This window comes from Ambystoma mexicanum, chromosome 3q (assembly GCF_040938575.1).
Source record: "Ambystoma mexicanum isolate Mex_15411 chromosome 3q, UKY_AmexF1_1, whole genome shotgun sequence".
Taxonomy (NCBI): domain Eukaryota; kingdom Metazoa; phylum Chordata; class Amphibia; order Caudata; family Ambystomatidae; genus Ambystoma; species Ambystoma mexicanum.
Genome location: NC_090926.1, coordinates 403,548,584 through 403,565,107, shown reverse-complemented (window position 1 = coordinate 403,565,107; position 16,524 = coordinate 403,548,584). Strand labels below are relative to the sequence as shown.

The 16,524-nt window shown below is 44.4% G+C and overlaps 1 protein-coding gene across 4 annotated transcripts in view; it reads right to left on the bottom strand.

The window, feature by feature from the left end:
- MGAT4B (alpha-1,3-mannosyl-glycoprotein 4-beta-N-acetylglucosaminyltransferase B) overlaps positions 1-14,718 on the bottom strand; it is a 1,380,432-nt gene extending 1,365,714 nt beyond the window's left edge. For 2 of the 4 annotated variants that reach the window (XM_069654102.1, XM_069654101.1), the window contains exon 1: positions 14,306-14,718. Coding sequence is in view for 3 of the 4 variants with exons in the window: in XM_069654101.1 (XP_069510202.1) it covers positions 14,306-14,402 (97 nt within the window). In the remaining variant the exon portion in view is untranslated. The remainder of the gene's footprint in view (positions 1-14,305) is intronic. The other 2 variants (XM_069654099.1, XM_069654100.1) reach the window with 1 other exon arrangement.
- Positions 14,719-16,524: the final 1,806 nt, after the last annotated feature.

Here is a 16,524-nt window from a genome sequence, read left to right as displayed (position 1 = left end):
ACAAGTCCCTTTCCATCGTCAAGAACAGACATTCAACTCCAATGTCAAACAGTTTCAATCTTATTTTTGTTCTGACAGAGTCGGCATATTTTCTCTTGCCCTTCCATGCACCACCCACTTCTCCAGATTCTAATACAGAGACAGAAACCTATGAACACCCTCTGCATTTCCCAATTAGGGAATCGTTTAATGTACGGCTAAGTGTCTACTTGTTTGAAAATGATTTTTAATATTCTGGGGCCATATTTCTGGATGGCAGGTGTGCCAAAACGTCTTGCCTGTTCAATTTTGTTTTCTTATTTTCATTTGAATGTGTTTTTCAAACACAGCAACAAATATAATCATAAGAGAACTCGGTAATTAGTAAAGCTTACAAGAAAAAAAAAAAAAGAAAAACAGCACAATAATTCTTACTGTACCTCAAACCCTTTTTTGCCTTTTGTTCGACTAGAATTTAATTCTAATAATACAAACAGATCTTGAACAGAAACAACATATGTTAGTTACTCTTTCACTTCCGTGGCCCTCACAAACTACTACCCTCACCCCTGTCCCACATCCTTCCCTCTCAGTCTAAAGTACTGGTGACATTGTATTTTATTTATTTTTTAACAATTTTTATTGATTTATTCAAACAAAACAAAAAACAATACAAACCAAACATGCAGTGCATATATCAACAGCTCACTTGTACATTGCTTAAATTCAGTCACTGCTCCCCTTATCCCACCCCCCATTACAAGCCTATTTATTCCCACACTCTATTTCTGCCTCACGTGGTGGGGTTTCCCTTTCCGTGGGTTCTGTCAGATCTTGTAATGACCCAAACAATTCCGCTGTTAATAATTTCCATGCCATCAGGGTTCCCGCCTCCTCCTCTCCCCCTACATTGCTTGCCTCTTGCCATACCATGGTTTCTGCATCTGCCCATTTCTGCAACTCTTTCCACCACACCTCCACCCATGGCCTGTGACATGTTTTCCATCCCATGGCAATCCTTTTTGCAAGCAAATATGCTAGATCTTTCAATTTACTAACATGCTTAAGTTTCTGCAATCTGGGGAACCCCCCCAGCAAGCAGACCCAGGCTGTATCTATAACAATCTTGACCCCCTTTTCCGCTAGTTTCTGTGCTACTTCCCCCCAGAAACGCTCAATTACTGGGCATGACCAGAACATGTGTACCATGCCAGCCTTTTCTTCGTCGCATTTGGGACATGCTTGTCGTCCAGCGTTTTCAAACCTAGATATCCTCTGGGGTGTCATATATGCCCTGTGCGTAATATATAGTTGTATCTGTTTTAGTCTTGCATTCCTCGACACCTTCTTGTGGTACCCCCCCAGGGCACGTTCCCACATCCTGTCCTCTATCGGGACACCTACTTCCGCTTCCCAGTCTAGTCTCAATTGTGTTAATTCCTTCCTGTCCTTCGACATCATCATCATCTCATACAGTCTAGAGATCTTGTGCCCCCCTTCCGCCATGTCATATCGTATCTATGGTGGTATCTGGTTCTTCTTCCAATACCGCTTCGGGCCACGTTCTCCTAATCTTTTAATCTTTTGCACCATTCTGTGATACGTAATATATTGTCCCGTATGTTACCCCATTTCCTCCCTCAGCACTTCAAAATATGCGATGGTCCCCTCTCGCCAGATATCTCCCATCGTTACTAACCCCACCGGTTCCCAGTGGTTCCTGATTATCAACCATAGCTGCTTATCTCCCCCTGTCAGTGCAACTACTGGTACCTGCAGGGAGCATGTGAATGGGTTCTCCATCATCTGGCATGCCCGGCGCCACATCTTCCATCCAAGCATCATCATTTTAGGGCGCTTTTCCATTTCTGTCTTGGACAGCCAGATCATTATCTTAAATAGAATGGGGCACAATCATGTCCAAACAACCTAGATTCGGGGATCACTTCATCTGAGAGCCATTTGGTGATATACTGCAGTTGGCTTGCTACATAGTAGACCTCATAATTAGGCAGTTTTATCCCCCCTTTATCATAAAAGTACTGCAGCTTTCATAGTGCCACCCTATTCCGCGTACCATGCCACAGGACATCCCTACACATGCTGTTCAGTTTAGTGAAAGATTTCTTGGGTATCAGGTATGGAATATTCCCAAAATAGTGCAGGAGCCTAGGTAGGACCACCATCTTAAGCATTGCACCATGCCCCATCATTGCTAGGGGCAACTTCACCCAGAATTTCATAAAATTCTCGGTTTTCTTAATGGCTACCTCAGTGTTGTGCCTGTGCTCCTCTTCCACTGTGTGGTACAAGTCTATCCCAAGATACTGGAAGGTACTAACCGCCTATGGTATTTGTAACACCGGTAACCGTCCCACAGGGATTCCCTTTTACCTGCCTAACGGGAAAATACTAGATTTTTGGGGATTCACCGCTATACCAGACATCCCCGCATATCTCTCCATTACTTCCAAAATGTACGGGTGCCTCAAGTACAGCAGTAAGTCATCTGCATACAAGGAGATCAAGTGTCGTTCCCCTCCCACCTCGATGCCTATTGTATCGTATTATTGTCTAAGGTATATTGCAAGGGGCTCCAGGGCCAATATATAGAGCATTGGGGAGCATGGGCATCCCTGTCTGGTGCCTCTACAAAGTTGCCATCTTTCGGATATCACTGTGACATTGTATTTTCGATGAGTGAAGGGGAATACTAAGCGTAGACAGAGGTTAACAAACCTTTCCCCACATCCTATGTAACAAGTTTCTCTCCTCATGGGGATTTGTGTCCTCTGTGTGCTTAGCCCTATAGAGTGTTAGGAATGGGAGCTATTCTACTTCCAAGTGTGTTGGTGGATCAAAGGGCATTGCTGCAAGATTTTCCATCTCAAATCACTTTTGCTTTTTGCATCCATTCCCACTGAGTAGGAAGATATGATCGCTTCCAACTCCTGACCAGACTTACCCTTGCTGCTAGCAACAGGTTCCATGTTGTGTGTGGGAGGGACCTGAATCCGTCACCTCACTGATCTACCCCGAAAAGAATCATCATTGGGCATAATTCTCTTTCGGTTCAGTGTAGTTTTTTGTATCCAGACAAGCACCTCTTTCCAGAAAGTCTATGCTAGGAGAGAACTCCACCAAATGTGCCAGTAAGTGCCGTCCTTTCCACAGCCTCTCCAGCAGTATAGCCTTACGTCAGGGTAAACCTTACACCATGGCGAGCTTTTGAGTGGGGAACTGCCACCGAATCATTTGTAACTCTGCATCTTGTACTGCATTGCTTGGGACAATTCCAGGATTCCTTGCATACAAATTGCCATTTCCCTTCTGTGAACTCCCTGTTCAAGACCTTTTTCCATTGTCGCTGGCAGGGTTGGCTATTGGTATTCAGTCTTGACAATAAGGCCTTATGCATGTGTTAGGCAGAAACCTGTACAGTTCCCTTAGGGAACACTGCAAAAGATTTAAGACTACAGGTGTTGGCAGTAAACCCACTTGGTAGCAGTCCGTACCACCCAGATTTACCTGGTAGCTGTGGCTGAGCAGTCAGACTTCCCTCAAGAGAGTTAGGCAGCATGCAAAGTATACACAATAGGCACTCAGATACAATAATACAAGGAAACACTGACCAGAGCTTTGGTATCAAAGTATATAATTATTTATTTAAAAACACACGGTTTGAAACACTCCAGCACTCTTGTTGTAAAATATTCTAAACACAGTTACTATTGTAATATATACACCCCTTTTTCCTTATCAGATAAGTCACAGTAAAACACCACTTATTTTCATACAGAGGTGAGCGCTTAACTAGCTGGCACTCCAATAAGTTTGTGAAAAAGGGAGGGGAAAAAGACAGAATATGGAAAGGTACACCACTCTAAGGTTCAGGAACACTGTAAGCAAGGCAGCAGAGCAAAAGTCACTGGTGAGCCAAAGTCCAAAGGCTGGGCCCACTCTTAGAGAGAGCAGAGCACAATTGCGCCCAAGATCACACAGTTACACTAGGCTTAGAAAGTCTTGCAGAGGGTTCAAAAAGAGTTTAGAGAGGCTTAGGAAAGTTTAGCCAGGGTGTCCCAGGCTAACCCAGGTTCGAAAGCCGGGGGCTAAATCTACCCCGTACAGTCGGTAGCAAGGGAAGCCAGGCGGGACACGGTACCTTAAGGATCCTCCAGCGGTGGCAGTTGTTCCTGGCAGTGGGTGCAAGTTGCGTCGTCGTCCAGGGGAAGAGAAGATCTTGACTTGGAGGAAAGATGAAGGTCGTTGCACTACCAGGGAAGAAACCAGCTGCAGAGTTTTCTGGTTAAAGGTGGTACCTTAGTTTTGCGGTCGTGGTAAAACGTGGTATCCCGGTTGCTGGGGTGCTTGGCACAGGAAAGGCAGCCACGAGGTACTTCGGGAAGGCGAAAAGACAGTGACACTGGTTATCCCCACCAGTCAAAGGAAGAAGACTCTCCAGCGGGAGATCTCCTCTGTCGTTGGGAAAAGTGGTGAGGCGGTCCAGCAGGGCTCCACCGGTGGTGGTGTCGTGGCAGGTCGGCTCAGCTTCTCCCTCGTCGGATTCTTAGGTCCTGTGGCGAATCTGAAGTTCCAGTCCCCAAAGCCCTGCTTTTATGCAAAAAACCCCCATTCACTCAGCCTAGCTGTCACTCAAACATGCTAAGTGGTGGGCCAATCAGGACGGAGTGCGACTTGAGTTGCCTAGGCTACTCAGTCCAGGGTGCCTAAATTCCCCTCCACCCCTCCTAAGTACCCCAGACAGAGTGGCACCACTTTGGAGGGCTTCTGTGGAGAAGCCCGCCAAAAAGTGGAACAAAGGGCTCGACTTGCCTTGGAGTCACAGAAGAGAACACAAACGCCATTTTAGAATCAAGTTTTGGCAAAAAATACCAACCGGAGAATTAATATTAATTAAATAAACCGGCGGTATGTTCGAGGCTACCGTAAATAATTAAATAAAAGGTAGTAGCCTAAAACAATGGGAAATCCCATAGGAAAATATTCGCGGTTGAATATAAAAAGTAGTATCCACTGCCACCAGCCAAAACTCGATCAGGGGGGACGGAGACGTGCCCCCTCGACTAACAGACCCTGGGGCAACTGAATTGCCCCAGCCAGTACGTCCACAATATGATGGTTTGTACTGGTTCTGTTCAGAATTTAAGACTAGTAAAGTCAATTTTGACTTTACATGCCCTGGGAGACAGTAGTCAGTCCCAGGGTATGGAGTCTATACTAGGGGGTCACTATGACACCCCTGTGTCACGGCACGGAGGGTGCTGTGTAACACACATCACAAAAACACATGAAGCCCTATGGAGTAAAAGACTCCATAGCCCATTAAACACATCTAGATTCAAAGAAACACACTCAAATCATGCCCAAGAGTGAGGGTAAAAGAGTCTCACTCTTGGCAGGAGAAAAAAAATAAACCCCAAAAATCAGCAAAGCTGCTGGGGGACTCACTAGGTTAGGAAATTCAGCCTAAACAGAGAATTCTCCCTAACAGCATGTAAGATATTAAGCCCTTCGTTTGAGCTGGTTTGTCCAATACCTGTTCAAATGGCGAGAGGGTTCCCCCCCATTTTTAGTCTTATTACTCCTTTCAGTTGGAGATATACAAGGATCGATATCGGTTTTATTTCCAGCAATTCATCCAATTTTTCTTTGCCTAGAAATTGACTCTTTTCCCCAGAACCGTCCAACTCTCACCAATCCTGCTTTGCATACGGAATGGATCCTAGCGTGTCATAAATTCCATCTCTAACTGGAGGGGGGGGGGGGGGGGGGGAGTCCATATCCAGCCAGGAGGCAACGGCTATGTGGAGACTCTGTTGTAATGTCTTTGTATCCGCATTTCCCATAGAAATAGAAAGTTTAGCGTCTGCTGATACCTGGCCCTTTTTGGGAGCCGCTGGACTGGGACCCAAAGGCGCTCTCCCACCACGACAGGAGCCAAAACCAGGTTACTCATTGCCACCAACCGTTTGTCTGTGTTGTTGCTTAAATGGTCAACCATCACTCTTAGTTGTGCTGCCCTACAATATTCCTTTAGGTTTGGCAGGTCCGCTCCACCACCGTCCTCCTTAGAGTGGGTAAGGTTCACATGCTTGCTTTTTCTTGATCCAGAGAATGTTGAGGAAGGAACTTGTTACCTCTTTTTAAGTGCCAATGGTATCTGTATGGGCAACATTTGGAAGAGAAGTAAGAATCTTGGCAATATGTTCATTTTTATTGCGGTTGGCCTCACTGACCAAGAGATTACTAGCTTTGACCAACGGCTAGGTATGCTCCAATTTTCTTCCATAAATTGGCGAAGTTAGCATTGTATATATATATCGTCAAGGGATTTGGACTCTAGGTATTTAATCGAGGAATTATCTCTGAATGTGTGCTATCTCCAGGATCTCTTTCAAGTATCGGGAGCATTGCATTGGTGGGAAAGCGACCACTTAGCTTAAATTAATCTTAAACCTAGACTGGTCGCCAAATTCGGACAGGTGCTTGAGTAAGTGGAGCATCGAGCTAACGTGATTGGTGAGCACTTCAACCGAGAAGAGAACCAGTTTGTACACTCGGCCGCAAACCCTTATTCCCTCAGTGACGGCTTCATCTTGTATGACCACCACCAAAGGCTTAACTCAGAGAGCAAACAAGAAGGGGAAGAGCAGGCATCTCTCCAAGAGGAACTCTTCTGATGGTACCCCATTACAGTAGTTTTCGGATATATAGTTCCTTCACTCCGCATGCAGCCACCCTTGACCCAACCCTGCCCTTGCCAACACTTCAAATAAAAATTGCCAGTTGCTCCGGCCCAACCGCTTTTTCCAGCATCTAATGAAATTAACACTGGGCCAATACTATTTCCCCCTAAGGCTGCCATCAAATCTAGAGTTTTCCATAGGTTATCTGACCCTTGGCATTCGCAAATAAAGCCCACCTGGTAACTTATCTGGTTATTAGTTTGGGCAAGTATATACTCAATATTTCAGGTCCAATGCTGTAGAAGATTTTGGCATCCATGTTCAGGAGAGATATAAACGTATAAGCGCTGCATAAGGATTCTATTTTCCTTCCCTGGGTACAACCACTCTGCCAATATGGATTTGGGGGCCTGGTCTCCTTCTAAAATGGAATAGTAAAGATTGCATAAAAAGGGTACCAGAATATCCCTGTGCTTTTTGGAGAAAAACTGAATAAACTCATCAGCTCCTGGAGCCCGAGTCCATGTTTTGTTTATTTATGGTCATTGGGACTTCTTCCCTGTCGATCTGGGCGCCTAGGGATTCCTTCTCTTTTATGGATAATCTCGGGAGGCTTTTGCCCTCCAAGTAATTATCCAACACTCCTCAGGTGGTCTTCCCTTCTTTTGTGTATAGGGTTTTGCGATACTGGGCAAAGCATTATTTCTTCTGACTAACTCAGTAGGTCTCCACCATTGTTTGTAAATCTTGAGGACTGCCCAATCTACTTTTTGAAGCCCTCAGCTACAGTGAGAGTAACTAATGGGCCTGGTCCCCTCTTTCATAAAATGTCTTTTTGAGGCGTCTCAATTAATTAAACAACTTTGCCTCCCATAGATCTTAACTCTCGTCTTCTGTCAATAACGTCTTGCAAAATGTGGTCTCTTTCATTATGCCACCCTTTATTTCCAGTACTTGGATGGTTTTCTTAAGTGTTCCCTCCTCTGAAGCCCCTCTTTTTTCCCTGTAAACTGTGCTATCAAATGATCCCTGAGAATGGCTATTCGTCTTCCTAAACCAGGTGTAGGGAGACTTCTCCTGGGTCATTGATGGTGAGGAAGGACTTAATCTCGTCATGCATCTGATCTCAAAAGATCCCATCCCTGAGTAAAGTATTGTTTCAGATCCACCTTCTCCCTTTCCTGATATGTGAGCCCATATCAAATGTGATTCAGAGGCCTCGAAATTGCTGGGAGCCATTTAGCTCCTGCTTCTACCCTAGTCGGGCCTAGCTAGTTTGAAGGTAACAGCTACCGCAAGCTACTTTTGGAGCCCCAGGAAAACCGGTGCCTTACAAGCATATGTGACATTAACGGAGTGTTTGAGAATATTAATAAAGGAGTTCAAATCTAGGGCACATTTAAACATAACGGATCATACATAGTAGCCAAAAAGTGAAAGTATGCTTCTCTTGTGTAAATTAGATGTGTTCCTGGTTCCCCCAGTAGCTCCTGCTTACTGGATGATGCCCGACAGCCAGTAGCTGGATTTAGTTCCTGCTCATCGAACCTGAATTTCGAACACTGGATCTGTGACATGGCATGGTCCGTCCAACCCACCACATGGATGGCTCCCTTCCCAATTGTGTGTTCCAGGACTGCCTCTATCAGGGTGTGGTCAATACGGTATAGGTTCCATTAGGCTGGGAGATGAAGTTTTATTGACATAATTCCCAATTCATCTCCCTCCATGTGTCGACCAAGAAATATGTATATAAGAGGCTAATCTACCTTTTCCCTTATCTTTGGAAATCCAGATCAGACAGTTTAAATTCCTGGGCCATGATAGACTTTTTGCTTAGCGAGTGAAAGCCCTTAAACGTTGAGGATTCCAATTTGTACACTTTCATCCCCTATCTAGTTGAGTTGTGTGCATCTGTGAATCAAGTATTCCTTTTTGATTATTTCTAGAATATATATTTACCCCCCATTTTCTGCACCTTGCCATTGCCTTCGTTGACCAGGGTCCCCCTTTCACTGCTCTATCTTCAGAATGTTCTTCTCCCCTCCACCCTTTCGACTCTCTGAATTGCTGTTCTTACCTCAAGACACTGGACGCTCGAGTGCCACCCTTGGGGATCCCGACCCACCCAAACCATTCCCACCAGCATTTGCTGTAATCCCTGCATGTTATTAAACTAGGATAATCTTCCTGATCTTAATGCATTAGATCCACAAGGCCACCCACCTTCCCAAAAGAAATAGTCAATAGATGGTTGTTTTAGTTAGCATATGTTCCATTTACAATCTCCATTCCCATTTTTTGGTTTCCTGTTTCACCCCCCTTTATTCTCATTAAAAATTACTCTGGATTATCTGACGTATCCATTCCAGGCATGCTGCCTGAAGTTTCAAGTGTTCCTTGAGCTTTCAAAACCAGTCACCTTTTCTTAACCAAGCTATCTTTGTGTACTTCTATTCATCTTCTGAAAGAGACCACTTAATGGTGCTGGCGGAGCGTTTTATTTTCTAAATTTAAAGGCAAATAATCCTAATCTGTGTGCTCGCTCTCTCTGTGGTGGATTCTGGTCAGTGCTTTCTTCGTTTTTCTTTTTTTCATTCAGAGTGTTTTCTTGTTCTTATACGTGTCTTAGTGCCCTGCTCGCTTCTTCCAGCTAGGTGATCCTAGATTCCTCTCATGTATTCAAAAGGTCAGCTAAGAATGTTACATCTGTATTTCACATTATGGTCGGTCAATCATATAGTTACGGGATGCATTCTTTAAATCAGATTAAGGTAAACATGGATAGGTCACGATATATGAGAAACGTTTTTACCATAAAATCAATTTCACCTTTTGCTCTTGCCAGAATTTAAGCTTTTTGACTATAGTAATGGCATTTTGTAGGGATCGATACAAGTCTGCCCCGGGGAATGCCGCCTCAGTGAACCCCATCAAAAAGGTACATTCTTTTGCTCCATCCTACAGGAACAGGGTATTTACCAGATCCGTTATTATTCTTTCCAGTTCTTCCACTGTCTCTCCTGTTCCCGGGATGCGGATGTTAGATCGTAGGGCTACCTTTGTTTGCCTGGCCTCTACATCTTGTATTTGGGCATCATTAATTTCTAGGAGGTTTGCAGACAGAAAGGTATTTCCTAATGCCTCCGTTTTGTCCATGCACGTTTTCAGTCCGCCTCGCATTCACTATGTCCTCCTTGATATTCGATTTGTTGCGGCTTTGTGTGCTTCTCTATGCTATGGGACCAGTGTAGACATCCCTGCTGCCATGTCTATCTGATGGGTCCTTAGAATTGTTGCAGGGAAGTTACTGCTGTTCAATGATGTTTGTGCATGCTCTGGGGATTTACCTGGCAGACGCTGGTGGAAATCTTCAGTCGTTTCTATTAATCAGAGCCCTCAATTATGTTTTCCCCCCCTTTCTTGCGCTGCGTGCCCTGCTCAGGTTAGCCGTAAAGAACAGATGAATTGTTCACTTGAGTCACCAGGGCGGGTGAGAGGGGGGGGGAAACCCTCTCTGGTACGTGTAAGCCTATTGCGTTGTTAGTCATGCCTCTAAATCACCATCCCACATCCCAGGGTCACTAGATCCTGAGGCCAGGCAGGCGGGGAGCGCATATAGTTCAGGCCCCGGGCCATGCACTCCATCCCCTCATCCCAGCTCAAGCTGGGAATCAACAGGTCTCTAGTAAGGCTGGGCAATATATCAAGTTTGAGATATATTTTCAAAATCGATATAGGACGAGACAATATCGTTAACATATACTACTAGTTTTTATTTACATTTTGATATTTACACAGCTGTGTATATTCTCAAACAGGAACCCTTTATTTTGATCAATGTAAGGTGTTTGTGACATCTTGCATGTAGTTGGCAGCTTACAACTGCACATCTAACCCACATAACAATATTGAGATATATATCATATATCTCCACTCAGCCCAAAAATATCGAAATATGACTTGGTCCATATGACCCAGCCCTAATCTTTGGCCCATGTAAAGGAGCGCCGGAGGGGGCACCCCAGCCAAATACTGAATCGCTGCTATTGCCTTCACCCCTGGCCTCCCCTCAAGACAGGTGGCGTAGCACGGGCGCCCGACCTCAGTACTCATGGAACAGTCTCAGGCTCGACTCGTTTCGGGCACTTCACCCTTTGGATTCGGCACCGGGGCAGGACCGCCAGGAGTGCCTGGTCCAAAACATAACAGACCGGCTTCAAAAATAGTCCTAGGAAAGTGTTTGGTCAACAGAAGCAAGTTTTAATACAGGTTGTCGTTCCTTTTTTTTTGCATAACCTTATGCATTAGCTTAGCAATAAAATAACCTACAAAACATCTTTTAACTTAAAAGCAAGTAAAGTTTTAGGGCATAAATATGCATTTCATTCAAGATGCATTACAGTTGTATCTATTATGAATTGAATATTTACAGTTAATCAAAATGCTTTCATATCAAGTAAACCAGTCTTGTAAAATAGTACAGAATCCTTACTTTTCTGCCAACAAGTATGTTAGCTACATGTATAAATAAGCATTTTCTACTGTGAAATTGTTTTTGGGATCGTCAGTTATTTCAGCCAAATGACCACATGCATATCACACCTTCTGTATTTTCATCAAATGTCTTGTACTCATACTAGGTATTCCTTCTAATCATATGCCAGGCATTACTATCCTATGCCAGATACATCTCATGGCAGGCATTTCCATCAAAAAGCCACATACTTATATCACATTGCATGCAGTTCAATCAAATGCACATTCCTGGTATTGCTGTCAAATGCTATGTGTACACATCATATGACAACACCATCACAACCTGAGGTAAAGAAATCATTTACCAAATCTTGCCCCAACTTCATCACTGATTCATGGTGTAACAATTAAATGTAGCTACATTTGAATATCAAAATAAAGAACATTTTGCAAGGATATTTCAAAGTCAATAAAAGACAGAGCGGTTACCAGTAGTACTACGTCACAAATGAAAATGTCACATGGTGGGTTCTCCGCTGGATATTGTGCATGAGGAGATGATTTCTCAGCAGAAATATTAGGAATTTCAGCCTTTGGATTCGACTGTTGGCCGGGAGCATCAGCTCAGATCACTCACCCCTACCCCACTAGTTCCTTTCGTGGTCTCTGTCATGTGGTCACAGGGTCTCAGCCCAGCATGACTCCACAAGGCGTATGTCGCCTGCTGTGTGGCCTCTTCCGCCACCGCTAGCGTTTTTGGAAGGACCATTGGCCTACCGAGTTAAGGTCCTTTCTTGGCTGGGTATAAGTGCCTGTGGTGTTGGGCTGGGTGAAGGATCAGGGAGCCAACACATTCTGTCATGTCGACCACGCCCCTGATGGGTCTCCCTTAATCTTAATGTTTAATTCCTAGATTTGGCACTTGAAAACAATGTTCGATTCCACCCGATAGCAAAGAGTTAGAAAACATTCACAACACATCGAAATCCATCACAGTTACAATTCCCTCCAACTTTCACCACCTCATTCAATTTCCCCCAACAAACAGCTATCTGGGAATGTCTAACTTTAACGGACAAAGCCAGAGCTCTCCTTTTAGCTAGGGTCGGCAAATAGGATAGCCCCAGCTTGGCTAATCATCAAAGAGGAAGCCTGGATAGCAAAACTCTTAGAATTCCTCAAGCCCATTATTCTGTGTTTACCTTATTGCTTTTTGAGGAGAAACACGGTTTTTGACTTGGAGATGTTAATATATAATAACATCTATTTTGTTTTATATTTAAGTGAATTGGAAAAATACATTCTTAATATTTGTGAAGTTTGAACAGCATACAACTAGCTGAACTAGACAAGCAAATAAATAAACTTTATAAAAGGTGGCATAATCATAAGCAGTATCAAATCAGAAACGCCAATAGTAGTGAAGTCTATTTTGTACACTGGAAGAGATTGAGGGTTCTCAGCTTTGGAAAGGAAGGAAAAGCTAAATTCAGTATACAAATACTTGTTATATATTATGGCATATGTGAGTACAAATTCTTTATAGGGATAGGCCATTCCTCCAACCTGTCCGCCACTTCACCTGTGCAGATGAAATATCACCTGCAACTTTCTTCTTTAAATGGCAATAATTGATAAGGCAATGATGCACACGGTGGGTGAACTACTACCCTTTTTGGGGACACAAAAGTGATGGGCATGCAGCACCAAACAGAACCGCACATTGTGTCCTGGGTAAAGCAGCCATGTACTAATATTAAGTCTGTCAAATAGGAAGAAAAAAAAAGGGGTCTCACTTTATCACGATTACTACAAAAATAAAATTGTTCTTTAAAGTACAAGAATAAATGCTGCAAATCTTGTTGAATTAAAAATATTAAGCTTGCTAGTCCAACTGTCAAACAACAATAATAATTCTGCCTGACCGTACACCAAAAAGAACAGTGAAAACTGACGACACATCGCATGCTGGGTGAAAATAGAATGGCAGAAAGAAACGTGTTCAATAGAGGTGTTGTAACAGGACACTAGAAACGGTAATGGTGAAGTTGGCAGCTAAGGCACACAATAGGGAAAAATGTGGCAGTCATTCGGGTAGTGCAGACAATAAGGGAGGGCCTTAGCAGAACACGATGATTACGTGGGTGTTTCTTATAACAATAACACGATGGTATAGTAATAATGGTCAACCATCTATATGGAGAGAGGTACAGTCGGATAGTATGTGGAGGGTCAAATGCGGCACATAAGGAGGGAGGCAAGAGAAGTACCATGGGGAACAAGCATGCATCAAAGGCAAAGAAGGAGGCAAGGCGAGAGCTGGCTTTGATAGTGCACATAACCATTGCATGCAAGGAACAAACAAGTATTCCTGAGTGGTAGTAATGGAACATTAAGAATGGACACGCCCAGTCAAGTAGGAAAAGATGAACTCAGTCAGCAGGGGGAACGAGCGAACCTGAGGGAGGATGAAGATTAGCAGTTCCAGAATGTGGGGGATGGATAACATTACAACATATTAGGGCGGATGGGTGCTCCTTGGACAGACTGTTGTATGAGGGGTTACAGAAAAGATGGGGAGATGGCTACCTGTACAACAGTGGAATATGGATGGGACACCACAGTGCACATACATAAGGACAGAATCAAGGAACATAGTGATGGGCCACCACAGGGCAAAAACACGGGCGCTCCATGGAGCAAGGAGATGGGGAGACCCTAGTGCAGAAGGACAGATTCACCCTGGCTGAAGTTTGAAGGCAATACCCTGAGAAAGGCAAAGCAGACAAGAATTAATGGTCACCAGTAGGCGAAGGTGGATACTTGGCAGGTATAAGGTGGTGAGGGCAGACCATATGTTACTAAGTGGAATGCGAACACCGGGGGTGATCAGCGAGAAACCAACCGGGCACCCTGTTAAGAGTGAACCGAACTATGGTGGAGTAACCTGTAGAGGACTGAGCGCTATGTTAAAAAAAAAACGAGCACACTGCACCTAACCCTGTTGAGATGAGGAAGAAGGACAAGTGAGGATGGATTGGTACTGAAAGGTTTGTTACACCCCACTCAGCATCCCCATCTTCCCATAGACCCACCCCCTTTTGCCTTGACCCCCATGTCCATCATTTCCCCTCACTCACCCTTGGGGCCCCCGCTGAAGGCCGTGTACCAGGACAGGGACAGAAAGGCGCACAGAGCCAGCAGCAGCGTCAGGAAGGTGCCATTGCGAAGCCTCATCTCCTCCGCCCGGCGGCGGGGGCTGCATGTCCGGAAAGGGGGGCGCGCTCCTACCCCCGCGCCGTGAATGGCCTGGATCCGGGATGGGGGTACAAGGGCACGCGCCCGATGGCCCCCAGCTGTTGGGGGAGTCCTAGCAGGGTCAACCTATGCTCAAACAGAAATGTGTTGCAAAAGCCCAGCACTCGCCCGCCCCCCAGTGCGCGTACCCGCAGTGAGAGGTCTCAAGGCGCGCTCACCCAACCGCCTCCTGCGCGCTCTGGATACTAACAGAGCGGGAGCGCGCCTCTCAAGCAAACGTCGTAGCAGAGTGCGTGGAAGGTAGGTATCCGCGCACGCTCCTAGCACCGAGCATTCTTCCACGCATGCGCAGTGCGAATGTGTTCACAAGTAAGGCGCTGGCGAGTAACCACACTGGGGACGGGAATCCTGCAGGATTGAGCGGAAGTTGCCATTACCACAACTCCAACTTTTGTCCCAGCCAAAGTTGTGCACCTTAAAGATCGTGATTATTTGCGATAACAGTTTGCAAAGTGCTGCCCCATGCAAATCTTTGTTTTGATAAAATAGAACATTGTGTGGGCCCGAAATAAGAGGTATTTATTTAAATGAATAGGTATTTGCAGACCCTCTTGCAGTGTCAGTTTGTCAAACGTATGATTCGATGGCTTCGCAGTGCACTGCCCGTGGGCATATAACTGCTTGGTCTAAAACAGTAACAGACGCTTCAAAAATAGGCGTGGGAACAAATTTAGTCAACAGGACCAGGTTTTAAAACTGCATTTTTTCGCATAACCTTAAACATTAGCCAAGCTATAAAATAATCTACGAAACTCCTTTTAGTTTAAAAGCAAGTATAGTTTTAGGGCATAAATATGCCTTTTCATTTAAGGTGCATTACAGTTGTATCCATTATGAATATTTACAATAAATCCAAAAACGTATATGTTTTGATATCAAGTAAACACATCCTGTAAAATAGTACAGTATCCTTATTTATCTCCCAACCAGTATGTGAGCTGCATGCATAAACAAGCATTTTGTACTGTGAAATTGTTTTTGGGAGTGTCCGTTATTTCAGTGAAATGCCCACATGCATATCGCACCTCATGCATTGCCATCAAATGCCATGTTCTCATGCTAGGTATTTAAATGCCGTATACTCATATACCTGGCATTACTACTCTATGCCAGACACATCTCATGGCAGGCATTGCCATCAAAAGACCACAGGTATATCACATCGCGTGTAGTTCAATAAAATCTCATGTACACTTGATCATCCCTGGTATTGCTGTCAAATGCTATGTGTACACAAATGACAGCCACATCACACCCTGAAGTACTCAAAGCCTACATCAGGCCTTGCCCCACTTGATCACTGATTCATGGTGTAATTATATGCAGATACATTTTAATACCAAAATAAATGATATTTCAAAGTCGATACAAGACTGAGCTACGTCAGTAGTACTACATCAGACAATGAAATATCACAAGGTGACGCTCCACTGGATATTATGCACTAGGAGACTATTTCTCAGCAGAAAAGTCTGGCCCTGCATACAACCATCTTTGAAGATACTCAATCTTTTAAGGCTCTCTCTGCTAAAGATACCAAGCATCGTATATCTCGGTAGGGTAGCTCAGGGGCAACGTGCTCGCCTTGGAAGCAAGACGACACTGAACACCACAGGTTAGATCCCCGGGTCCGCGCTTAGACCTCTGGGTATTAGGTGCGTTATAAATAACCTGTCATATCATATCACCACTTAACCCAACAAACTGTCCGGACGATTTTTGTAATTTACATTTGTGCCGATTCTTTGTCACCTCTAGTGACACATATTTTTAACTCATGTTTCAAAACTTCCATCATTTTAGAGAGCCTGGAACGGGTATGGGCAACGCCCATGCTGAAATCTACCTCAGATCCCAATGATTTTGCTAACCTATTTACAATGCTTAAAATTCTGTATAAAGCTGCAAAAATACAGCTCCAGGAAAATTTGGAAATTAAACAACTCCTGAAGGACAGGTAGTTGGGTTTTCGCAATTTTCAAAGTGCAAAAATGACCCTTCTGGATGTTAGGGGCACCCTTTTGGAAATAGACAGTGAACA